The sequence below is a fragment of the Protopterus annectens genome, chromosome 1.part0, assembly GCF_019279795.1.
Source record: "Protopterus annectens isolate FY-2018-M chromosome 1.part0, PAN1.0, whole genome shotgun sequence".
Lineage (NCBI taxonomy): Eukaryota > Metazoa > Chordata > Ceratodontiformes > Protopteridae > Protopterus > Protopterus annectens.
In genome coordinates, this window is record NC_056725.1 from 416,089,177 (window position 1) to 416,116,029 (window position 26,853).

General features: G+C 43.1%; 1 protein-coding gene across 2 annotated transcripts in view; it reads left to right on the forward strand.

Annotated features, from left to right (window-relative positions):
• CUL9 (cullin 9) overlaps window positions 1-26,853 on the forward strand; it is a 2,881,018-nt gene that overhangs the window by 898,052 nt on the left and 1,956,113 nt on the right. For both annotated transcript variants that reach the window (XM_044060287.1, XM_044060293.1), the window contains exon 15: window positions 24,195-24,285. In XM_044060287.1, the coding sequence (XP_043916222.1) occupies window positions 24,195-24,285 (91 nt within the window). The remainder of the gene's footprint in view (window positions 1-24,194; window positions 24,286-26,853) is intronic.

Below are 26,853 nucleotides of genomic sequence, written 5' to 3' on the forward strand. Positions count from 1 at the left end.
AAATGGATAGGAAATTGCATTAGATTTTGTTACTCTTTTCATGGAAAGACAACTCCAAAAGACATCAGACCTCACTCCACAAGGGCTACAGCCACTACTACAGCTTTCTTACGAGGAGTGGCTACCAAAGACATTTTAGAAGCTGCTACTTGGAGCTCCGTGCATACATTTGCCAAGCATTATAATCTACCTTTATACTCCAGATCCCGAGCAGGTTTTGCAACTGCTGTTTTGCAAGGGATCTTATCTACACCATAATCATCTTAGTGCCTCCTCCCCCAGTTTGGCTATGGTAATCTACCCATTTGTTAGGACTCCAGATGCATCCTTGAAGGACATGGTACAGTTTTGTACCTATCATAAATGTAGATGTCCGAGAGGTATGCATCTGCAGTCAGGATTACCCACCCTCCTTCCCCTCTGGGGTACTCCTAGGGTATTTGCCCATCTTGTAGCTAGCTGGGGGAATCTATTATGGTGTATTTGTTTGTATATATGTATATACATGTTTATTTTTGTTTGTTCTCTACTGTTTGGAATCATTTACATTTATCCAAATTTAGCCTTCCTAGAGGGCACCTGGCATCTGGGGCAAGAAACACTGAGGAAAATGGCGTAGGCTGATGCCTTTATACCCAATTCACAGCAGCTATGACGTCTGGTGAACTGCGACATCAGCCGAGGCCAGACCAAGACTTTGGAATCCGGCCGACCGAAGGGCTGCCTGAGGCAGGACAACCCCATTTGTTAGGACTGCAGATGCATACCTCTCGGACATCTACATTTATGGTAGGTACAAAACTGTACTTTTCTCCACTTCCATTGATTGCCAGGCAAAGTAGCCTATCCTCCTTGGTCCAACACATCCCTCTGGCTTCCCATAAACCATCTACCAGAAAACTTTACCTCAGTAAATGGAAACAATTCATTACTTGGTCTTGTATAAAGGGAATTAATCCTTTTTCAGCACCAATACCCATAATTTTAGATTACCTATCAAATCTCCTTGAATCTGGAGCTGCATATTCTTCCATTCGAGTCCACATTTCAGCAGTCTACAGTTTCCATAATGGTTTTGAAGGCTCTTCCTGAATCTCTCACTGGCTCTGTAAAACTTTTTTAAAGGGTGCTTTACATAGGCCAACGTTTAAACAGCCAGTTGAGCTGACTTAATCCTGATACTCCAAAGCTTAACCAGCTCCCCATTTGAATCTGCGGCCGACTGTGACTTGAAATTCCTGTCCTGGAAAACTTTGTTTTTGGTGGCCATAACTTCAGCTAAATGGATTTCAGAATTGCAAGCTTTATGTATAAAATGTCCCTACCTGGTCTTCCTTAGGGACAGAATATCACTTCAGACTAATCCCTCCTTTTTTGCCTAAGGTTATTTCTGATCAGTTAACCAAGCAATTGATCTACCAGTCTTCTTCCCAAATCTCTGTAATAAGGGCGAATATACTTTGCATTTGCTCAGTGTTCACAGACAATAAGTTTTTATCTTGACAGAACAAAATCCATACGGAAATCTGACCAACTGTTTATATCTTTTTCTGCTCCAAGAATGGGAGCATCAGTATACAAAGTTACCTTATCTAAGTGGTTGAAAGATAGGATTTCCTTTGTATGTCATAGTAACAAAGTCTCTGTTCTAAGATCAAAGCATATTCCACAAGGTCTGTGGCAACTTCTGTGGCTTTCCATGCTATGGCTTTCATGCATGACATTTGTGCAGCAGCAACATGGGCCTCTCCTCATACCTTTATCACTCATTACAAATTGGATATAGTCTTCAGGGGGAGAGCCCTCCTTTGGTTCAGTGGTGCTCAGGAACATTCTCCTATAAGGCTTTCCAGGAAGCAAGGTAGCTAGGGACTGTCCCATCAGTAAGGAATGAATGAAGATCAACAACATCAGATAAAGAAGTTATGTCTTACTATAACGTTCCATCCATGTTGTTGATCTTCATTCATTCATGTCCTTCCTATACTAAGGAAGTTGCTCAGAAAAAGCCTCTGCTTTTCTCTCTATAATGTGTCCTGTCCTTATGGACAAACTCTTATCTGAGGTAATGTGGAGAGAGGCACTATGGGTAAAAGCTTAGCTCAAGAATTTCTGGCTGGCGCTAGCTTGTTACAACAGCCGACTGTTCTGAGGACTGAACACACACCCATCAGTAATGAATGAAGATCAACAACACAGATGGAACATTATAGTAAGACACAACTTCTTTTTTTTATTTTTTATATTTTTCCCATAACTGATTTGTTTGTTTTTCAATTGAATTGTATAGGTTATAGGTCACATTAAAGGTGGGAAAAGTTTTGAAATGATTTATTGTGGTCTTATTTTTTATATCACAAAAACCTGGCTTTTTCACAGGGGTGTGCATCCTTTTTATATGCACTGTATGTTCCGACTCAGATGTTCTTCTTGTTTCGCTGTTGCAGTCATTACATTTGGGGTTTCTGCTTGCAGTAGCCCTCAGTCGGCCTGGTTAACAAAGTCTTGGGTCCTGCGTCAGTTGCTGTCCCTTCTTCCATGACGTCAGGGGTATAAAACATGCAGCCGATGCCATTGCATCAGTCTTTCTTGCCATGCGGTGCTCAAAGCAGAAGCAGTTCGCAAGTGCCGGTTGGCCGACTCATGAAATTTTCATTTTTGAGTTTCAGAACTGAAGTCTTCAACTAAAGCTAAGTACCCCATTGGGGAAGCTTTTTTCTTGCTCCTTAATGATGTCAGTAAAAGTTAATAATTGCATTACTTGTGGAAAGCAAATACCTCATAAAGATTTTCATTCGTACTGTATTCCTTGCCTAGGCCCTGACCACAGCGTACCTTACTGTCAGTTTTGTGCTTTATTTAATCGGCGCACTGTCTGTCGTTTGTATGTTTTCGCCTCTAAATATTTCAGTTCTCGGTTTAATTACCCAGAAATGTCGTCGGTTAGCCATCTGACTACCGGGATTCTGAAAAAATGCAAAGATAAAGACAGAGACAGGTCGCCGAGGTCCAAACCTGCCGATGATGCTTCTCCTAAGCCAGTCGCCAGTTTGCCGGTACTCATTGAGGTGCTTTCGCAGCCCCTGGTGCCCACTACTACTGATTCGCAGGCTTCTACTAAAACCCATTTGGAGTCCGGTATGCCGCGAGATGCTTCATCGTTGGAACCTGCGGATGTCTCTACCTTGGATGGGTCCGGAGCTGCTGTGCATGCACCGGCTTCTGAGGGTGTATTCAGGACTACTGACTTACATATTAAACAGACACCTCCTTCTTCATTTAGGCCTAAATCTCGACCATGCCTAAAAAACAGACGCCCAGGCCGCATGCTCAGGCCTGTATATCTAAAAAAACAAATGATAAGAATGGTTGAAGATCTTATAACTCTAGTCGGGGAAGCCACATCCCCCCCCCCCCCAAAGAAACTTAGGACAGAAGTTGTTTAATTCTTCTGACCAGGATTCTGTTTTTTCTGATTCTTCTGATGATCTGGATTTGCCCTTATCTACTTATATAAAGATTCTGATGCAGAGGACTCTATTCCCTCTGCTTCCCCTCCATAGGATTTTTCTTTTGGTGAAACCTTACGTATTCTAAAGGAGCATTTCCACTGGGAAAGCCAGGATTTTTCTCGTTCAGAAAAGAGGATTAGGAATTTCTTACTCCTGCCTCAGCATAGGCCTTTAGCTATTCCTCCTGTACTAGACATTGTTGATGATGCTTTTTCGGAATCTAGTTTGTCCCCTGATTCTTTGCTTCCTGCTCCCAGAAAACCTGACCGATATTACAGGGTTCCTGATTTACACAAGTTCCTCTTTAAAAATCCTATTGCGGATCCAGAGACTATTTCACAGGGGCCCAAGGGCATTAAGGCTTCTACTGCTAAAAATCCTACACCTTCTGATAGAGACTCCTGGGCGCTGGATAGATGGGGTAAGAAGAACCTTGGCCATTAGGGCTTTAAACTGCCAGTTTCATATGTTATTCAGCAACATGTTATTGGATTGCTTAAACAGAAAATGATGTTGATTCCTCAATGTGCAGAAAATAAAGAATTACAGGATTTAATGCATTCTGCTGAACAGGTTGGAAAACATACTTTGCAATGTGGATTTGATTCATTAGAGGCCTCTTGCAGGGCTGCTGTTAATGGGTCCGTGCTCGGAAGGCATGCTTGGCTTAAGGAGCAATCTTTGCCTGATCATGTTAAAGCCAAATTGTTGGATGCTCCCTTAAATCAGGACCGCCTGTTTGGCAACAAGGCTGAGGAAGTTCTTAAAAAGATGGAAGGTAAAGCTAAATCTATTCAAACCGTTAAAGATTTCTTACAAGTTCAGCCTCCTAGATTTAGTAGGCACTGGCCCTCTAAGAATTGGTCCTTTCAAGCCTTTTCCAGGCCTTCTCAAGCCAAGCCCAGACACAGCAGAAACCCCAGGTTTCAGGCCCAAGGAACACACAAGACTAAGCAGTGGGGGGTTTCCACACCCAAACCAGGGGGTAGTAAGACTCTCCCTATGGAAAACTGTCTCAATGACTTGCTTTTAAAACTTTCAAGCACTTCCCAACTGAATGCTCCTTTAGGCAGAAGGATTGGTCTGCAGGCCAAAAACTGGGAACTCATTACCCAGGACAAATGGATTTTAAATGTAATGTCCCAAGGATACAGATTTCACTTCCACACCTTACCAACACCAATTGGGTGGCCAGATCTACCACCAAGTCAGTGGGCAGAGGCCCAAAATCAAGTACTCTCTCCCTTAAGCAAGGGGGCTATTCAGTTGGTACCAGAAGAGGAAAAGGGACAAGGTTTCTATTTGAGACTTTTTCTGGTACCCAGAAAAGGCAATACATGGTGTCCTATCCTGGACCTTTCTACTCTAAATTCCTTTCTGGTGATTCCAAAATTCAAGATGCTGACTCTTCACCAGCTGCTTCCTATGCTAGGCAAAGATGCATGGTTGTCAACACTAGACTTAAAAGAAGCATACCTGCACATCCCCATCAGGGAGTCTTGCAGAAGATACATACGCTTCAAAGCAGGCTACATGCACTGTCAGTTCTCTGCACTGCGCTTTGGCTTATCTACTGTGCCCAGGGTATTCACAAAGTGCCTAGCTCCAGTCATTGCATTTTGCAGGCAAAGAAATATTCAAATATATCCATACCTGGACAATTGTCTAATTCAGGCAGAAAGCCAGGACATACTTTTGAATCATCTGGCCTTTGTTCAAAGGGTACTGACTTGTTTGGGGTACACCATAAACAAAACGAAATCACACCTGGTACCCTGTCAACAAATTATATTCCTGGGAGCAAGCTTGAATACAACTTCCCAGATGGCTTTCCTCACTCCAGAGAAACGGATTCTTTTGACAACCTACTTCAAACAAGTGGTTTCAAAAACCCTGTTATCTGCAAGGCAAATACTGCAAGCCTTGGGGGTTCATGGCCTCCTGCATTCTTCTAATTCCATATGCAAGACTGCATATGAAGAAACTGCAGTGGTACCTCAAAAGCCTATGGTGTCAACATTAACTGGATTTAGAAGCAATGATTCCTATCATACCTTGCCTATGCCTAAAGTTCCTTTGGTGGGCAGAGGCTTGCCACCAAAACAGGGGACTACCATTCACACTACCCCCCTGCCGCCCAAACCTTGACAACAGACGCATCAGACTATGCATGGGGGGCTCACCTGGCAGGGAATTGCATTCAGGGCAAATGAAATCCAAGTCAAATGCACCTATACATAAATCAAAAGGAAATGTTAGCTGTACAGAATGCTCTGACAGCCTTCAAGGACCACATTCTTCCAAGACAACTAATGGTAAAGACGGACACCACCACAGTCATGTGGTACATAAGCAGGGGGGGTACACACTCTTACCCCCTTTGCAGACTAGCCATGGCATTGTGGAACACAGCCTTGAGCTACCAAGTGAATCTGCAAGCTCATTTCCTGCCAGAGAAACTAAATACACTGGCAGATGGGCTAAGCAGAAACCTTATGGACCCACACGAGTGGAAACTGGAACCAAGAATTTTCAACATGTTGACAAGCAAATGGGGGAGCCCAGATGTAGACCTGTTTGCTTCCCCCCAGAACCATCAGTTGGACAAATTTTACACAAGGATTCCCCACAAACTAGCTTGGAAAATGGATGCTTTATCCTTCAGCTGGAAAATCGGTTTATGCCTTTCCTCCTCTGCCTCTGCTCTCCAAGGTACTACTAAAGATCAAACAGGACAAGACAAGGACAGTCTTAATTGCACCAGACTGGCCACACCAACACTGGTACCCCCTCCTGCGCAGTGTGTCACGCTTGGCCCCATGGCACCTGCCTCAGACTCCTTCCCTGTTGTCTCAGCAGGAGAACCAGATTCTGCAACCTCAGCTGCAAGCCCTGAACCTAGCAGCCTGGCTAATTACCTAATCTCGCATTTACCACCCCTCAGTAAATCAGTGTTGGATATCATTTAAGAGGCTAGGAGGCCTAGTACAAGAAAATCTTATGCTGCAAAATGGAAAAGATTTTGTACCTAGAACCAATGTCAGGGGTTGAGTGCAACAGTGCCCAGTTTACCTCAGATTCTACAATATTTGACTGAGATGCTTCATAAGGGCTTGTCCTTTTCCTGCATCAAAATTCATGCCTCAGCCATTTCAGCTCATTATAGCACAGAGCCTCCCCTCTTCTCTCCCACTGGTCAAGCAGTTCCTCAGAGGGGCCAAAAATTTAAGGCCACCCAGGAGAGCTCCAACTCCAGCATGGGACCTTAACTTTGTCTTGGAGAAACTCACTCTTCCTCCTTTCGAGCCAGCTGCTACTGCAGATTTAAAATTCCTCTCCTGGAAAACAGCTTTCCTAATTACTGGCCCTTATGGCAGTGGAGCCTTTCATCATCTTTCATGCGGACAGGGTGTCCCTCAGAACCGATCCCTCTTTCATGCCCAAAGTGGTATCCAGTGTAGCTCTTAATCAGTCCATTCATTTTCCTACCTTCTTTTCTAACCCACAGAACAAAGGGGAACAGATACTGCACTTAGATGTGCACAGACAACTTAGATTCTACTTGGACAGGACCTCAAAGGAAATCTGAACAACTGCTGGTGGCATTTGCTGCAGGGACAGAGGGGAAAGCTATTTCAAAGCAAACCATTTCAAAATGGGACAGGCCACTGCATTCAATTCTGCTATAAGCACCATGGAAAATCTATCCCACAGGGCATCAGACCCCATTCAACCAGGGCTGCATCTACCTCTACAGCCTTTTTCAGGGGCGTCCCAACCGGTGACATCCTAGAAGCTGCTACCTGGAGTTCTGTACATACTTTCACTAAGCAGTACCATTTGCCAATTTTCTCTAAATCCAGAGCTAGTTTTGCAGGGCCTTATAGCTGGTCCTAATTGTATTTAAATTCCTCTTCCTAACCTTAGCTTTGGGAATCTACCCAAATGTAATGACTGCAACAGAGAAACACGAATAACATAGTACAGTTGTATACACTTACCATAAATGTAGATGTTCGAGTGTATTCACTGTTGCAGTCCTGGTTACCCACCCTCCAGCTCCCTCTTCTTTTGGCTATACCTCTACTCTCACTTACTATGCTCAAAAAGCTTTTTGGTGCATTTGCTTTTTTGTTGGAGGAATATCCTTGTATTATAGATTTAATTGCTTCCCATTAGGGGGCACCTGACATCTAGGGCAAGAAAAACTGATGTAATGGCGTCGGCTGCATGTTTTATACCCCCTGATGACCTGACTTCATGGAAGAAGGGACAGCAACTGACACAGGACCCAAGACTTTGTTAATCAGGCCAACTGAGGGCTACTGCAGGAGGATAACCCAAGTGTAATGACTGCAACAATGAATACACTCAAACATCTACATTTATGGTAAGCGTACACAACTGTACTTTCTCCCATTTCTTCAAATTTGTGTGATCTTGAAATTTAATATATAGTTTTGGGGGGGTGGAAGCTTGCCCCATTACTAAGGGGGGGGGTGGTCCTGCAAACGTGTGTGTGTTTTATATCATGTACCAATTGAAGTAGGCCAGAGTTAGATTCCTGTTTCTGATAAATAATCCCTGTCACCAGAGGTACAGTCACATTATAGGTATTACATTTTTGCAGGTAAATCTTTTCACAGATGCTGATGACTGATGCTTTAATAAGATGGGGAGGTCTCGTCAACTCTCTTATAGTTCAGAAATAGTGATCCTGCAGAGGGAGCTCCACATAAATGACATGGAACTACGTGCCTTTCTGCAGGCAGCAGTAGCCTTGAAAAAACAAGCTAAATTCATGATTTTCTGAGGTGGTCCAACAACCAGTCCTTTATGTGGTGTGTTTAAAGTCATGCCTCCCCTGCAGAGAAGTGTCACAAATCTGCCAGTGTGGAATAGGCCAAGACGTCATCCTTTCATTCATTTACAGCCGAGGAGAAATGATCTTGAAGGTAAACATTGTGACTCTCCTCCATTCTTCTGTTGCATTGGATGATTCTGGGTTCACACACAAGGTGCTCTGGATTGTGATGTCTCAGAGGTCACCCTGTTTGCTTCTTAGTAAAAATGTGATTTGCCACATTATCTGTTCCTTGTAGCTGAGCCAATAGAGTTTTTAGTAGATGTATTTTTGATTCCTGTGGCAGTGTGGATTCCTGTTTACTTACTGTTCACTTTGATGCCACAACTCATCACAAAATTCAGAGAAGGAATACCAGATCTTATCCTTATTTCCCCTATATCACTGGGAAAGGAATGATTTCAGACTGTCAAGTAATGGCAGTGCAGGATGTCTTTACAGTGTAAGCAAGAGCAGCCACATTATTAGGGACAGGGTTGGTTCTGCTTCATGGTACAGCTTGTGGTTTAGATCCCTTAATGTCTCTGTAGTTCCTGGACTGTGTCCAAGTTATAGCTGCTCAAAATCCTTCCACGTGAGAAACTTGCTGTTGCAGTTATGTATGCACGTATGTAATTTTTATTTTTTTGTATAGTTATTGTTGTTTTGTTAATTGTGTTGAGGCTCATTTTCAGTGAAGGCTTTGAGAGAAAAACTTGGAGAATGTTTTATCAAGAAGTATCAGTTACATATTACGCAAGTTAATTACATATATGCATTTCATATGAGAAATAGGTTGATTTGTACATTTTAAAACTTGTGCAGTATGGTGTCGCAAAGCAAGTAACACATACTTATCAGTCATTTAGTGTATGTCAGTAGTGCACAACAGGGGAAAGTCAGTAGATGTAGACAAAGAAATACTGTAACTGGAATAAATGGGGAAAACTAGCAGAAAAAGTGAAACACAAAGGCAGTGAAGCAGGCAAATTGAACATTATGTGTAGTAATTAGAGAATATAGATGCAATAATCATTGAAACCTTTACAGCATGTGCATTTAGCATGAAACATACATGGCCACTCAATAGAGTGAACTTTGGCTCTAGGTGATGGTCACTGTTTATGACACACTGACACCATATATAGAATAGGAAAAAGCTGGTTAATGCTCATAGAGTGGTAGTAAAATCTGTTCCGATACAGTGTTGTTATTAGTGCTGTGAATATCTTTAGGAATTCTGTTGCAAGTCTCATTTTTGGGCTTTGAAAATAGTGCATCACTGTATTGAGCATTGTCATTTGTGACTTTACAGACCATAGCTTTTGTAACAGGAACTCACCAGTATAACAGTGGGTGCTGTCATGGTCATTTTGTAAAGGGGGCGTTATGGAAGAAAAACGGAAGGAACCAACTACGTTTGAAAGAGAACAATAACCAGGTTCGATCCCTGTACATATTGTAGTGATCAGTCCAGAAAAGAGCCATTAAAGTGAACCCTGGTACATTTATTGTGCACAGTTAGTAGTTTGGTTATATGAGTTGAGGAAAGACGGAGTGTCAGGGTCATGTAACAATTTGGAGAAAAAAATGGACAGCACATGTTTTCTTGACATAGAAGCAGCCAAGGTGTTGACTGCACTTTTTTAAATTCTGAAGTGAAACGCATCATGATGTAAGGATTTGCTAAAAATAGCACTTCAGTATTTGATGGGGTTGCATTCTGTTGTGAAAGGTAAGTGGCTGTTTAGTGATTAATACAGTAATGCATTGCTTTTATTTGCAGTTAACAGGATATGACATCTTAAGGCAGAGCTTAGCTTTAACAATAAGAAGAGTCTTGTCTTTATATCATGTGGTTATATTTTCTGCATTTTGGACTAGACAGTTTGCAGTATGTAATAGCACATGTGAAGAACTGAATTCTGGGTACACCTTTGTCAGCAGTTTTTTTTTTAATAGATTTGTACAAAACTATATTTATAATGTTTCAGGTTGCTGGAGAAGCAGTTTGAGGGTACTTGGGTATTTAATGTATGTATGAGGTATTTTGATTGGTAACATAAATGGCCTTGATCAGGTTTAGGAACTGGCCTTTCTGGACCTTTCTGTTACTGACCCTTTTCCACACAGAATCAGAGACTGATGTTACAGAATAGCGTTTGTGAAGCCCTGGTGGTATTTGCTAAGGATGAAGCTGTTGTGTTGGGTGAAGATCAGCAATTATTCCAAGAATTTTAATCATGGTGTTTGGTATGACAGTTAAGTTAAAATTTTTTGTTTCTACTGAAGGACCTCTGTGCAGACTAATGAGTGCAGCTTCCTTCCACCGGAGGAAAACAGAACCTTTGATGCTTTGGGATTAGTATTTCATAGGAATGAGTAATGAAAAGTAATGAGTTTGAGAAATTTGGGTAGGGGATATTGGAGCTTTCACAGACAATTTTCGGCAGCTATTTACTGAGCATGCATTAGGTTTGCTTGGACCAAATTTAATATATGTGGCAGTGGAAATTAGCACAAGAGGTGGTGTTTTGTTGCTGCATGGTTGATGGGACAACTGTTTTGAGTAACTCGTGAAAAGCTGTGCCATTTTTGTATCAGGCTTTTGTGAAAAATGAGGAGTGGTGTAATTGCCTGAGTGTAAGATGTGAGTGATGTTTTCCCCACTTTTGGAAATGCATGATTACCTTGCAAGGATGAATAGTAATTATGTTTTTGATGTTTAATAGCATTTCTACACTGATTCTATTTGATTCCTGTGATATGGCTGCCTGTCAGTCTTCCGACCGTGAAGTCGGTGACTGATGATGGCAGGGACGGGCTTGATAAGGGGTCGTAGCATTTGCATAACCAGAAAAACAGGCAGTGAAACCTGTGACTTGTCAGTGCCTGCCAGCTATGGTGTTAGCACAGGTAGTAAACTATCCTTTAATCTTCTGCAGCAAGTATGTAGATATGTTGGCAGACCTTAAACCTGCATATTGAAATTCATTTCTGCATGGAACTCCCCAGTTCTGATACCACTTTGTATATCTGTGGCGAGGGGTCATTTAGTAGTATATGTGTTCAATTTGGGTGCCTATAGCAAAAAAGCAAATTTTTCTGAAGATTTACATTGAAGTACTCCTCGTTACCACCCAGATGCTAGCTTGGCCAGTACCACTCAGTTTTTGAAGGGGTGTCTTGTGACTGCATCTTCTAATAACTGATGTTTTTAAAAGCCTTGTACTCCTTGAATATTACGGATGCTTTCCATTTATTATGATGTGGTTTGTATTTTTAAGCTCTTGAATATTCAGAGTTTATTTTGACTGTGCGAGACAGTTGAGCTATGCTGTCACTGGTAGTTTGAATAGTGCAACAGCTAAGGACGGTTTTTGACTGTACAACTTAAGTGAATGATGTTGTCTATGGTGTTATGATTAATAATAATTGTAGCGTAATGTAGTGCTTCTGGCTGTGTAGTGTAGATGGATAAAGTCCTGACCATGACCAAGAGGATCCAAGTTCAAGTAGCATTTTGGACAGTGGAAGAGTTGAGCATAGAAGGATGTGATTTAGCGACTTTTAGTAGCTTCCTCTTCCAAGGATGCAGGAAGTGTTGCTTCTGTTTGGCCGCATGCTCCTCTGCGGAGATGAAGGGCAGCAGGTTATAGTGGTCTTAACCAGAAAACAGGAGCATGGCAGCTCAGACCCGTGACAATAGCTGTCCAGGTTTGTGTGGGTTCAGGCACACTTCAGAGACAGGCATAGGCTAAATTGGAGTGATAGCATCAGTCAAGGGGTGAGGCTAGGGTTAATAGAAACTCCCCCATTGCTTTTGTCCATAATGATGAGAAACTCCTGACTTGGGGTGGATGCTGAATACATTCTAGCTCAGAGAAAGGCAGGAAAAGATGCCATATGGCCACAATGTAGAGGGTAAGTTACATTGCCTGGGCAGAGGGACAAGGGTGCCCACCTCCAGCATCAGATGAGCAGTGATGGGGATGTGGATGAGGTGCAAAGTACCCTTGTGTCTACCTAGATGATGGCTTCTCCAAGTGGCCCTTGTGTCTGTAATGGAGATGCTTAGAATGGTAAATGAATGAGCTGGAATCGGATTGTGCCTCCTTGATGTCAAAGTTCCCCAAGGGGAAGTAGCATATAGGATATAGAAAAAAGAAAAGGGAATAATTTGGTACCTTCCACAGATGATGCATCAGTCATCTTTCACCCTATGTTGTGAATGAGTGCATTTTCTTTCTTAAGCTTTTTCCTGTATCTTGCTTTAATGAGTCTATATGTACAGTAGCTGGGGCTTGTGATCAGATAGCAAAGATGGCTTGGCAATCAGTTGTTGAATCAATTAAAATTCCAACGGCCACATTGCTTTGCGGCACATACTACATGCACTGCCATTTATGATTTTTAGGTGGGCGATGAGATAGCCATATGTTGTCCCCTGTATGCAGTCATTGCACTTGGCTGTTTTGAAAACTAAATTGACAGATGTTTGGGTGTGTTTCCAGACATATTAAGGCAGAGGTAGTAAAGGTATGGTTGGGTAAGTGAATAATGTTTAAACAGTATTTTTTGCTTAGTGATAAAAAGAATATTTTTGTAGGACAGGCATCAGCTCACTTGTTAGAAGAATATATTATGAAGTCTAGAAGAATGCAGTTTAACTGGATTTCCCTAAAGAGCGATGAAAAATAACTAAGATATTTTCAGATTACGTATTGTTTGAAATCTAGCAGGTAGAGCAGAGGATTAAGGCTGTAAGCTGTTGGAGCTACTTTGTGTACTCAAGGGTACGAGGTTTGATTTGTGGCTAATGGAATCGGACTGTTTGGGATTATTGCCTGCTGTATGACTCTGAGATGTCCTTCCATTTCACTGTGGCAGTATTCATAACAGTAGGGATCCCTTCCTAAGGGTGGCCCGACGTTTGGCCAGTATACCAAAAGCCTTAGGTTGTTTTAAAGTACGCCGTATATCACATGTATGCTTCTCGTTTAGCGTAGGGTGTAAAGATGACATCTGGACATATCATCCTTTGAACTTCTTTGACGCCAGTCCAAACACCATCTCTTGATCATCTGCCTAAAAGCCTACATTCTATAGTTGGTTTCACCAAGCCTTTGCAGATAAGTACCGTGTTGAGGTTCCTTTTTGCTTATTTTCTTTTGTCACTTGTGGGATTTCATGTCATCCAAGAAGTGTTAATGCCAGTGTGGGAGACAGATTCCCATAAAGACTGCCACTCTGTGCCTGTTTTGCCTTGGTACATTGCATGACCATATGTCCTGTTCCGTCTGTCATGTCCTTTTCCATCTGTCAGGCCTTTGTTCCTAAAACTCTGCATGGTAGACTTTCTTCTGTGGCACTTTATCTCAGAATTAGTGGCTTAAGCTTTTTTGAAAGATACAGTGGAGGGAGACTCTCACTCCAAGGGACAGCCATCTATGAAGTATAGAAGGCTAAGAAGCCTTGGTCAGATTCTTCTGCTGTTCAGCCTCTGCTGGATGTCTCACCCAAAACGAGTGAATGTGTAGAAGTTTGCTTGGCTTTATCGTTGGATTCCTCTGCCTCAACCGGGTTGGAGGCCAGGAGGGATCTGACATTAAGCATGTCCAAGGAGGCGCTGCAGATGTCTACATTGGATGCTCAGGGGGGAACTATGGCTGATCATCTCTGACTAATATCTGAGGAACCTTCCTAGGCCCTTCAGAGATAATGTCCCTACTACAATCATTGAATGCCTTCCTTGGTCACTCTTCCAGATTATGTAAGGTGGATGTCCCATTAAGAAAAAGCAAAAGACTAAACACATTTCTCCCGCTCCACTGAACCCTCAAACTGAGTGGCAGTCTTTTACTCAGGGGTTGTTTAGTGCTTTAATGGCATTGAAACCTCCTCAGGGAGTTTCTGTTCAAAACCAAAGGGTTTGGATGCTAACTTTATTCTTGAGGTAGCTACTTGGAATTCTCTCTACACATTTTGCAAGCACTACATGGAGTCTCCAGAGCTAGAGCTGGTTTTGCTAGGGCTATCCTTCATGGATTCCTAGAGGGCTCTGCTGGTCCTTCCTCCTCCTAAGTTTTTTTTTCTGAACTTTGACACACTCTCTAATATTATGAATACTGCAACAGTGAAATGGAAGGATATATTACAGTAAAATCTTAGCATAATGGTAGATGCCCTTCTCTTCACTGTTGCAGTATTCATTCACTCTCTCACTCCTCCCCCTGGTCCATTTATCTTGTGGATATACTGCTTACACCTTGATGTCCTTCAAGGATGCATCTGCAGTCCTTACAAATGGGTTGTCCTGTCGTCAGGCAGCCCTTCGATCGGCCGGATTCCAAAGTCTGGGTCTGGCCTCGGCTGGTGTCGCACTTCACCCGACGTCATAGCTGCAGTTATTCGGGTATAAAGGCATCAGCCGACGCCATTTTCCTCAGTCTTTCTTGCCGCGTGGCGCCCGAAGCAGAAGCTGTTCGCAAGTGCCGGTCGGTCAGAACCAGAGATTACTACCGAATACTTCTACCGAAGACTTCTAAAAAGCTAAGTACCCCGTTGGGGACTCTTTCTTGCCTCAGCCGATGTCAGAAAAAGTGAATAACTGTTTAACTTGTGGGGAAACAAATACCTCATAAAGATTTCCACTCTTACTGCTTACCTTGCTTAGGCCCAGACCACAACGTAGTAGCTTGTGTAGCCTGTGCTTCTTTTAACCGACGGACGCTTAGACGTCGGTCGGAATTTGCTGAGGAGTTTTTCAGCTCCGATTTTGCTTACATTATGCCGTCGGATCCTCCGACTACGCAAATATCTAAAAAGCGCAAGGAAAAGGACCGACACTCGCGGTCTGCGGTTTCGGCCAAAACCGCGGTTAAGCCAACCGCGAGTGTCTCGGTTTCGGCTGAAACCGAGCAAGCGGTTCTTCCTTCAGCCGAAAACTTACCTCCTACTGAGGCCTCTTCCAACCTGGCGGAATCGGCTTCTGATATACCTCCTGCTCTTGCAGTTTCTCAGGAATTGTCTGACACTATTCCCCTGGATATAAAGCAGCCTAAGGCTTTAGCAATTACTAGACAATGGAAATAAAAATCTAAACCAATTGTACTGGAAGTAGTGAATATAGTAACAAGACAAAACAACTGGAAATGTGATCTTTAGAAAAGGGTAGGAGCAAACTACATAGGAAAAAGTGGGAATTGTGGGAACAATACATACAAGGGAGGAATGAGGTCTAAAAGGTGGCAGGACTTAAATGAGCTACGTAATGTTTGAGTGAGAAAGATTGGGTAGATTATAAGTGATGTATAATCTTTGCATCTGGGAGTGTATCAGTATGACTTGTGATGTAAAATGCTTGCTACTAGGATTGTGTCAGTGTGGTTTATTTTCATTTATGTAAATGTATGATTGCCTATGTAGTAAGTGATGGTTTAATAAATTTTTTTTTTGTTAAAAAAAAAAAAAAAAGGCAGGAATCGAATATTTTATGTAATATTGCTTAGGTTATATGATGTATAGCAATATATTTGAAGTGTAATGTTTGTTAATATAGTTTGATTACTTTTGCATACATGTAAATTTGCCTGCGTCACAAATGATACTTTGGGGGGGGGGGGGCAGCCTAAGGCTTTGGTATTCTGGCTGGATGTCAGGCCACCCTTGGCAGGGGATCCCTACTATTATGAATACTGCAGCAGTGAAGAGAAGGACATCAACATTTATGGTAAGATTTTAAACAACTGCACTTTACACCCTTAACTAGTCAGTGCTGCTGGATTGCACCTGAAAAAGGACCCAGCGTCCAGTGAGGGAACCCGGTTAACAAATTTAAACAATATATAAATGCCAGCAGTAGTAATTGGAACGACGAGGGGAGGGGTGAGGTTCTGAGGCAGGGGAAATAAGGTGCAGTAGCATAGATGAACGGTAACAGGAGAGTAGTTGGATCCTGTGATAGACGTACTGAATAAAGCGATACAAACTGAATAAAGAAGAAAAATAAATGGTGCGCATACGCTGGGTAGGGAGTGGAATGAATTTTAATATATCAATATAGGGCTGGGGGTACTGATGATATGTACTGTGTGAGTGATGATTGAAGTGGACGAGTTGTAATTTGTAATCTGAATAGTGGCTAATGGAATTAGACTGGACTTGTTGAGCACCTTTTCTTTGTAGACTATGTCGAGAAAGACTAGTGAAGTCACAACTACGAATTTGTTTTTGTTGCACATGTTTAATAATTAGAGAAGAGGAGGAAGAAAGCATACATGACAAAGAAAATAGGTTTGAATGAAGAATATGTAAATGTGTAAAAGAGACTATAGTTTGAAGGAAAGACGTGTAGCAATAGTCATAAAATAGTGTGAAGGAAAGGAAAAAAATGCTCTGAATTTCAGCTTTAAGTTCCCGCACAGATGTTAGTTGTAGCTTTAAAAGTGAATCTCAGGGAGAAGTAACTGGAAAATAGAAGCTTTGACTCGTAATGTTGGTGGATAGCAATAGGTAATGGGCAGTGGAACAGCGTCAACATAGTGCCTGTTATGGAATAATCAGTTTTCTGTACTAGCTGAGAAAGAAGAAACAGAAACCCACTTCAGTAAGTCAGTAAGAGGCTTTGGAAGTATTTTGCATTTATATTGAGAGCCTTTGCAAATTTAAAGCTGTGGAAAATATTTTAGAGGTTAAGAATTCCAGCAGAGGATGCCAAACTTGTATGATTTAGGTTTAGGGTAGGGAATTATCTGATGTTAAGCTATACAGTTAATGACTTGGAACTGTTTTTGTAGTACCAGTGAAAAAAAAACTGGCGCTTTTAATTGGAGTGAAGCAGCAGATGGTCATCTGGAGGGCATGTAGTAAGGAAAGTAAAGCAGTTCTCGTGGTGATAATTTTTTTCTATCATAGTTATCAAATAGATTCAAGCCATTGTTTGAAGGGAACTGGGTGAATACACCAGGAATGGGTTTCATTAGTACTAGCCAGTGTTTAATCTTTCCAGAAAGTATTATCTTAATTGTCCTTAAATTTAACTATCTGTGTGTCTTTGTTTTTGTGAGAGTAGAAACCAGGAGAGATCATGATGATCGCAGTCTTGACCTGTACAATTGATCCAACTTCTTGAAACAAGTGCATATATTCCAGAAGAAGGAGCAGCCATTTTCTGTTATTCCAAGGAGCAAAAGGCCATTTGCTAATCAAACCCTTTCCTAGTGGTTCATTAATCACATTACCTCATACTTTCAGATGATGAACCATATTTGTAAAAATGCTGCTGTCAGAGGACATTCTAACAGGTGTGGATGCTTCCAGAATTTTTCAAAAATGCCTCCATTGTAGAGTTTGTGCTGTTGCCACTTGGTTTAAACTTAATTCAATCAACTGGCATTATTTATAGGCTGAGCCCTGTCGCCAAGAGCCAGCCTTGTTTTTGTACTATGCTGCTTGGGATTGGGATTCTGTCCTTAGTGCCAGTAGAGAGGTTTCCCCTCGCAGATTATTTCACAGAGGTGCAATTTGAGTTGCATTCGACATTGGAGATGCAACTTGGTAAGTCTCCAGTTCTTCTTGACCCTTCCATTATTTGATTCCTTTAGAGGTGGGAAAATAATTTTATATCATTGCAATGTAGCTGCCACAATGTTATATGTGGTGTTTTTAACTACATTGATTTCTAAATGCATGTGCAGATTGTGCTGCTGTGTGATGAGTTGATTTATTTTACCTCCATTCTTTATGAGGTGTAAGCAGTGTACACAGTTGATGCTTGACTGTATCTTTCCCCTTCACCAGTATTAAAATCTTCTTGTAGTAAAAAAAGAGCTTTTTTTATCCTCCCCCCCCCCCCATTAGCTGGGGTCAGGGATAAGTGCATATTCCCCTCATACCAAGATTGGGCTTAAAACCAAGCATGCTTAAGACAATACTAGTATATGCTTTTGTTATCCTCAAATAACAGCATTTGCTAGAAACTTATGATGTTCTTCGTGTTTCACTTTTGCAGTCATCACACTTGGGTTATCTGCCTGCAGGTAGCCCTCAGTCAGCCCCAATACCAGAGTCTTAGTATTTCTGTGTCGGATGCTGTCGCTTCTTCCATGACGTCAGGTCATCAGGGGGTATAAAAACAGACGGCCGACGCCATTACACCAGTCTTTCTTGCCGAGGAGGAGCCCAAAGCAGAAGCAGTTTGCAAGTGCCGGTTGGCCGCTACCTGAAATTTTCATTTTTCGAGTTGATAATCCTGAAGTCTTCTAAAGCCAAGTACCCCATTGGGGATCCTTCTTTCTTGCTCTAACCGATGTCAGAAAAAGTTAACAATTGTCTTGCCTGTGGAAAGCAAATACCTCACAGAGATTTTCATTCTTACTGCATCACTGTTTAGGCCCAGACCACGATGTCCCTCGCTGTCAATTTTGTGCCTTAACACTCAAACCATTCATCGTCGGGCTATTTTTGTTGCTAATTTCTTTTGCTCTCTATCTCCGTATTCCGAAATGGCTTTGGTAAGCCGTCTGACTACTGATCTTCCGAAAAAAACCTAAGGATAAATACAGAGACAGACCGCATAGGTCCAAAACTGCCGACAATGCTTCTGTTAAGCTAGTCGCCAGTCTGCCGGTACTCAGTGAGATGCATTTGCAGCCCTTGATGCCTGCTTCTGTGGATTCGCAGGCCTCAGCTGAGATCCATTCGGAGTCTGGCATACTGCGAGATGCTTCTTTGACTACGGAACCAGCAGATGTCTCTACCTTGGATGGGTCTAGAGCCACTTTGCAGGCACCAGCTTGTGAGGTTGTTTTCCGACCTACTGATGTTCAAATCAAACCAACAACTTCTTTTTTAGCCAAAACTACTGAGTTTCTTAGGCCCAGAGTATGCACTATGCCTAGAAAACCAATGACCAAAGTGCATGCTCAGGCCCCCATGCTTAGAATGGCTGAAGACCTTATAACGCTAATTAGAGGAAGCCAGCCTTCCCCCTGCTAAGAGACAAAGAATTCATTTGCCTTCAGATTCTACTAACCAGCAGTCTGATGACTCTGACCTTTCTGATTATCAGGACATGCATTTATCAGCCTATGAGGATTCAGATGCAGCGGAATCCATTCCCTCTGCCTCCCCTCCAGAGGATTTCTCTTTTGGTGAAACCTTGTACTTTAAGAGAGCATTTCCATTGGGAATGCCAAGACTACCTTCAGTCCAAAAAGAGGCTCAGAGAATTTTTAGAGCTACTGCAGCACAGGCCTTTAGCTATTCCCCCTGTCCTAGACATTGTGGATGATGTTTTCTTGGAATCCAGTCTTACTACGGACACCTTACCTCTGGTCCCTAGGAAACCGGACAGGTACTACTGAGTACCCGATTCCCACAAGTTTATTTTCAAGAATCCTGCTGCTGATCCAGAGATCATTTCCCAGGGACCTAAAGGTATTAAGGCTACTACAGCCAAAAAGCCTACCCCTTTGGACAGGGATTCCAGAGCTTTAGACAGATGCGGTAAGAAGGTATATACCTCTGCAACTCTTGCTGTCAGGGATTGAATTGCCAGTTTCATATGTTGAAGTACCAGCAACATATTATGGAACTAATTAAACAAAAAATGATACTTCCAGATTGTGCAAAAAATAAAGATTTACAATAGTTAATACATTCTGCAAACCAAGTTAGTAAGCATACTTTGCAGTGTGGTTTTGATGCCGTAGAAGCATCTTGCAGGGCTGCAGTCACTGGATCTATACTGAGAAGGCATGCTTGGCTGGAGGAACAAACCTTGCCCGACCATGTCAAATCAAATTTACTAGATGCTCCTTTAAATCAGGACCGTTTGATTGGCACCAAAGCAGAAGAGGTTCTTAAAAAGATGGAAGAAAAAGCTAAATCTATGCAAACTGTTAAATAAATTCTTACAAGTGCAGCCCAGCTAGATTCAGTAGGAATTGGCCTACCAAAAATGGTCCTTTCCAGTCCCTTCCAGGCCTTCTGAGTCCAAACCCAGGGTAACCAGACCACCAAGACTGCAGTCTCAGGGAATGCAAAGATCTAAACAATGGAGTGCTCCCACCTCAAAAACAGGGAGTGGCAAGCCACCCCTTTTTGGTAAAAGTTCACAATGACTTGTCAATTATCCTTCCTAGCCCTGCCCATCTACTTGTGCCCCTAGAAGGAAAACTTGCCCTTCATGCCAAAAACTGGATATCCATTACTCAGGACCGATGGGTTCTAAACATTGTATCCCAGGGGTACAGATTCTACTTCCATTCCCTGCCCAACCCCAAGCGGGTTTCCAGACCTTCCTCCAAACCAGTGGGCAGAGGCTCAAAAGCAAGTACATTCCCTGCTCAATATCAGGGCCATCCAACCTGTTCCAGTAGAACAAAGGGGACAGGGTTTCTACTTCAGACTGTTCCTACTGCCCAGAAAAGAGGTATCTTGGCACCCAGTCCTGGATCTGTCGATTCTCAACCCCTTTCTGGTGGTCCCAAAATTCAAAATGCTAACCCTGGAACAGCTTCTCCCTATGCTAGCCAAGTATGCCTGGCTAGTTACCCTAGACTTAAAAGAAGCCTGTCTGCACATCCCGATAAGGGAGTCTTGCAAGAGATATCTCTGCTTCAGGGCAGGCTCTATGCACTCAGTCCTGCACTTCCCTTTGGCTTATCCACTGCACCCAGAGTATTCACAAAGTGCCTGTCTCCAGCCATTGCATACTGCAGGCAGAGAAATATCCAAATTTTCCCATACTTGGACGATTGTCTGATTCAGGCAGGCAGTCGGGAATTACTACTTCAACACCTGGCATTTGCAAAAAAGTCTCCTATCTTAATTGGGGTACACCATCAACGAAAGTCAAAAAATTTTATTCCTGGGAGCAAGCTTTAACACAACTTCCTAGATGGCCTTTTTCACTCCAGAAAAACAGATCTATTTGAAAAACTACTTCAAACACATGGCCACCAAACCCAGCTGTCTGCAAGGAAAATACTGCAAGCCCTAGGGTTTCATGGCCATGCATTCTGCTAATTCCATATGCCAGACTGCATATGAGGAAACTTCAGTGGTACTTAAAAAGTCTTTGGTGCCAACGTTCTCAGGACCTGGAAACGGTCATTCCGATCACTCCTTGTCTAAGGGCAGAGTTCCTTTGGTGGGCAGAAGCATGCAACCACAACAAGGGACTCCCTTTCACTCTACCCCCTGCCGCCCAAACCCTAACAACAGATGCATCAGACTATGCATAGGGGGGCACACATGGCAGGCAAATGCATTCAAGGAAAGTGGAGCCCAGGACAAATTCTCCTGCACATCAATCAGAAAGAGATGTTAGCTGTACAGTATGCTCTGACAGCCTTCAAATACCTAATCCTTCCAGGACAGCTGCTGATGAAATCAGGCAACACCACAGTTATGTGGTACATAAACAAGCAGGGGGAAACCCATTCTTACCCACTCTGCAGGTTAGCCGTGGCCCTGTGGAACACAGCTTTGGACAACCAAGTGCATCTACAATTTCAATTCCTGCCAGGGAAACAAAATTCACTGGCAGACAACCTAAGCAGAAATCTCCTAGACCCACACGAGTGGAAATTGGAGCCCAGCACCTTCAACCTCCTGATCCATAGGTGGAGGGACCCCAGAGGTGGATCTCTCTCCCCCACAACCACCAGTTAAGCAAATTCTGCACCAGGAACCCTCACAGCAGGGCCTAGAAAGTGGATGCCTTATCCTTTCAATGGGAAAACTTCTCAATCTATGCCTTTCCCCCTCTGCCCCTTCTCTCGAGTACTACTCAAGATAAAAGAAGACAGACCAAGGACAATTCTGATGGTTCCTGACTGGTCATGCCAGCACTGGTACCCACTCCTGTGCAGCCTGACAGTGGTGCCACCCTGGCACTTACACCAGACCCCTACTCTGCTGTCACAGCAGGAGGGACAGATTTTGCATCCACAATTACAAACCCTAAATCTTGCAGCCTGGCTTATTCCTTGAATACTCCACCAGCAACCCTAAGTAAACAGGTGCTGGGCATCATTCTTGAAGCCAGAAGGCCTAGTACTAGGAAATCCTGTTCGGAAAAGTGGTAAAGATATTGTTGTTGGATTCAGTCTGAAGGAAAGGACACAGCTGTGCCCTCCTTAATTCTAATCCTGGATTACCTAGCAGAGCTACTCCACAGAGGCCTATCCTTCTCCTCCATTAAGATTCATGCCTCTGCCATTTCGGCTCATTACAACACTGAGCCACCTCTCTTTTCTCACCCTTTTATCAAACTTGAGTGGGGCTAACAACTTAAGACCCCCAAGGGGAGCACCCACCCCTGCTTGGGACCTTAACTTTGTACTGGAAAAGCTCACACTTCCCTCTTTTGAACCTGCTGCTTCAGCAGAATTAAAATTCCTCTCGGAAAACAGCTTTGCTTCTAGCCATCACTTCAGCTAGAAGAGTGTCTGAGCTACAGGCACTGATGGCTGTGGAACCCTTAATTGTCTTTCATGCTGGCATGGTTTCCCTCAGGAGTAACCCATCCTTTATGCCTAAGGTGTGGTGTCCAATGTGGCCCTAAACTAATCCATCCATCCATTTGCCAACATTCTTCCCTAACCCTCAGAATAAAGGGGAAATAATCGTGCCCTCTTTGGATGTGCACAAACAGCTCAGGTTCTACCTTGATAGGACTAAGCCTTTCAGAAAATCTGACCAGCTGCTAGTCAGCTTTGAAACAGGGGCAGAGGGCAAGGCCATTTCTAAACAAACCATTTCCAAGTGGATAGCACACTGCATCCATGTCTGCTACAAGCACCATTCTAAAACTAGCCCCTCAGGGGGTCAGAACACATTCCACTAGGGCTACTTCTACCTTTACAGCATTTCTCAGGGGAGACCCTACCAGGGACATTTTGGATGCTGCAACCTGGAGTTCTGTACACACCTTCACCAAGCATTACCACTTACCTATCTTTTCCAAATCCAGGGCAGGATTTGCTACAGCAGTCTTGCAGGGCCTACTAGCCAGCCCTAACTCTTCTTGACCGCCTCCACCCTGCCTCAGCTTTGGAAATCAACCCAAGTGTGACAACTGCAACAGTGAAACACGAAGAACGTAGTACAGTTGTGTACACTTGCCATAAATGTAGATGTTCGAGTGTATTCACTGTTGCAGTCCTGGTTTCCCTCCCTCCAGCCCCCTGTTTTTCTCAATCTTTCTACCTCTCCTCTCTATGGCTATTTCTAATGGTATTGATATTTACTTTTTTTACTGGTGGTGATTTCAACACCATATACTAGCTCCCTATTTTAGGGGCTCCTGAATATTTGGGGCAAGAAAAACTGATGTAATGGCGTCTGCTGCCTGTTTTTATACCGCTGACGACATGGAAGAAGCGACAGCATCCGACGCAGAAATACTAAGACTCTGGTATTCAGGCTGACTGAGGGTTACCTGCAGGCAGATAAACCCATGTGTGATGACTGCAATAGAACATCTACATTTATGGTAAGTGTACACAACTGCACTTTTTATTGATCGGATAAATTAGCGGTTTACCCAAATGAAAGATGTGATGGAAGATGACTCTCTAGTAAGATAAAGTGGCTGAGTTTTTAATGGAGGCTGCTGACTTTTAACTGACCCTTTCTTTTAGTGTGATGTAGAGCTGCCATTTGCTGGCAACGTTTATACAGCTGTGATCAGTTTCTGATGAAAAACATGTAAAAGTTTGTATGAGTAGCTATTTGTATTATAGATCTTCATTTTTATGTTTTTTGCAGAGTTGTATGTTTCTTAATGATTTATTTAAGTGGTTGATCATTTTTATTTTCTTTGTAAGATGGTTTTAGGACAGATTGAAGAACACAGGAGGAGTCACCAGCCTATCAACATTCCCTTCTTTGATGTGTTTTTGCGGAACCTTTGTCAAGGTGAGTAATGCTGTTGGATACAAAATTTCAAGTCCTATGTTGCACATCTACAAGGTACTGAGGATGTGAGTCCTCCTTTGATTAATCTGACCAAGTGCAGTTGAGTCTGGAACCCTAATTTTAAGACAGCATTTAGATATTCAGTTTACTGAAAGACAAAGCTAATTATCCCTTGTAGCTTTCCTTCTTTTTAAACTGGTAACATGGCATCGGTGCTTACAGGAGTGTAATGCCTGTTCTGATGCAAGAAACAAGAACATTCAGTACTTTCTTTACTGCTCTCACTCTTGCTGTACCTGTAGGAAACCTATGCACCTGCTGACATTCCATGTTCGCGAATGTAGTGGTGGACCACCTCAGTCACTGACCAACCTTTTCACAAGAGTTTCATATATATGCTCATATGCTACCAGTTTGTTTTTTCTGAAAGTAGGGGCTTCTCAGAATAGACCTAGTAGACTAATTAAGGAAATCCTGTAGTCAACCTGCTCTTCTACATCTCTCTGTGCCAAGAGGAGTGAACAGGGGCAAATTTTACATGTCCTGGGACTGTCTGCCTTGTGTGCAAATTTTTAAATGATTTAATGTTATAAATTAGTAGGTTTACACTAGGCTAATGACCAGCAGGATTTTTTATAAGCCTAGCCATGCAAACCAACCCAGCTTTGTCTGCAAGTACCTAAGATGACTGTATGGTGGGGTATGTTAATAAGGAGATAGCCAAGAATAATATGGTTGGGGGGATAATTTATGGTTAATTTACTTGGTGTTGACCTATGTCTATTAGAGACATGGGGGGCCACACTGGGGTTAATTAACGATTGTATGGTCTCATTAGTGGAACTTGAATAACTTAACTGTAAAGATGTGCAATCTGTCTTTGTGCACCTCTCCCGAAAGATAAAGTGTTATATTTTTTGCATCGTTTACTTTTTGATTTGTTTTTAAATTCTCATCTGTGAACCCAGTTCATCTGTTTTGCTCTGCTCCCCACCCACAAGCACTTGTCCGTCATTGCCTCTCATTGGTTAGCAGCATTTCTCTGTATCTCATAGATGTCCTTCATAGATGCATCTGCAGTCATAACAAATGGGTTGTCCTGTCGTCAGGCAGCCCTTCGGTCGGCCGGATTCCAAAGTCTGGGTCCGGCTTCGGCTGATGTCGCACTTCACCCGACGTCATCTCTGCTGGTCTTCGGGTATAAAGGCATCAGCCGACGCCATTTTCCACAGTCTTTCTTGCCGCGTGGCGCCCGAAGCAGAAGCTGTTCGCAAGTGCCGGTCGGTCAGATCCAGAGATTACTACTACCGAATACTACTTCGAAGACTTCTAAAAAGCTAAGTACCCCGTTGGGGACTCTTTCTTGCCTCAGACGATGTCAGAAAAAGTCAATAACTGTTTAACTTGTGGGAAACAAATACCTCATAAAGATTTCCACTCTTACTGCCTGCCTTGCTTAGGCCCAGACCACGACGTAGCAGCCTGTTCGGCCTGTGCTTCCTTCAACCGACGAACGCTTAGGCGTCGGTCGGAGTTTGCTGAACAGTTTTTCGGCTCAGATTTTGCGTACATTATGCTGTCGGATCCTCCGACAACCCAAATTGTTAAAAAACGCAAAGAAAAAGACCGACACTCGCGGTCCGCGGTTTCGGCCGAAACCACGGTTAAGCAAGCCGCGAGTGTCTCGGTTTCGGCAGAAACCGAGAAAACCGGTCAATCTTCAGCCGAATCCATGACTACTACTGAGGCTCCTGCTACCTTAGTTGAATCGGCCTCAGAAATTTTGCCTACAATTGTGGTTCCTAGTGATTTATCAGACACCATCCCTTTGGATGTCTCCACCCCAGCACGTGGTGCTGCTAGGCCTCCTGCAGCCATGTCTATTAAGGCCTTTGCCAGGGCCAAAGCAGCCAAATCTGTTAAATCAGTGCCTGTTAAGCCCCCCTCACACAGGCCCACTTCAAGTTCACAAATGCTTACTCTGGCAGAGGATTTAATATCCTTAATTAGGGGATCCCAATCTCACCCAGACAGGGCCTCTCAGCCCCCAGAAAAGAGACCTAGAGCAGAGCCCCCCAAGCCAGTGTCCTCTGATGATTCTGCGGATGACTCAGACATTACAGACCAGCCCAGAGGCTCCTTTTTCTACTTATGAAGATTCCGATGCTGAAGAATCCATTCCAGCTGCCTCTCCACCAGAGGAATTTTCCTTTGGGGAAACCTTACATGCCATGAGAGAACAATTCCAATGGCAGGGACAAGATTTCTCAAATTCCAGAAAAAGGCTTAGGACATTTCTGCACTTACCACAACATAGGCCCTTAGCTATACCTCCTGTACTGCCTGTTGTGGATGATGCATTTAATGATGTTTGCACTGCTCCTGATTCTTTACCTCCAGCCCCTGCCAAACCAGATAGATTTTACAGGGTGCCAGACACTCATCACCACCTATACAAGGCCCCACTTGCAGATCCTGAAACTATATCCCAGGGGCCTAAGGCAGTAGCCTCGACCTCAGCAAAAAACCCTATTCCTTCTGAAAGGGAATCCAGGTCCTTAGAAAGAT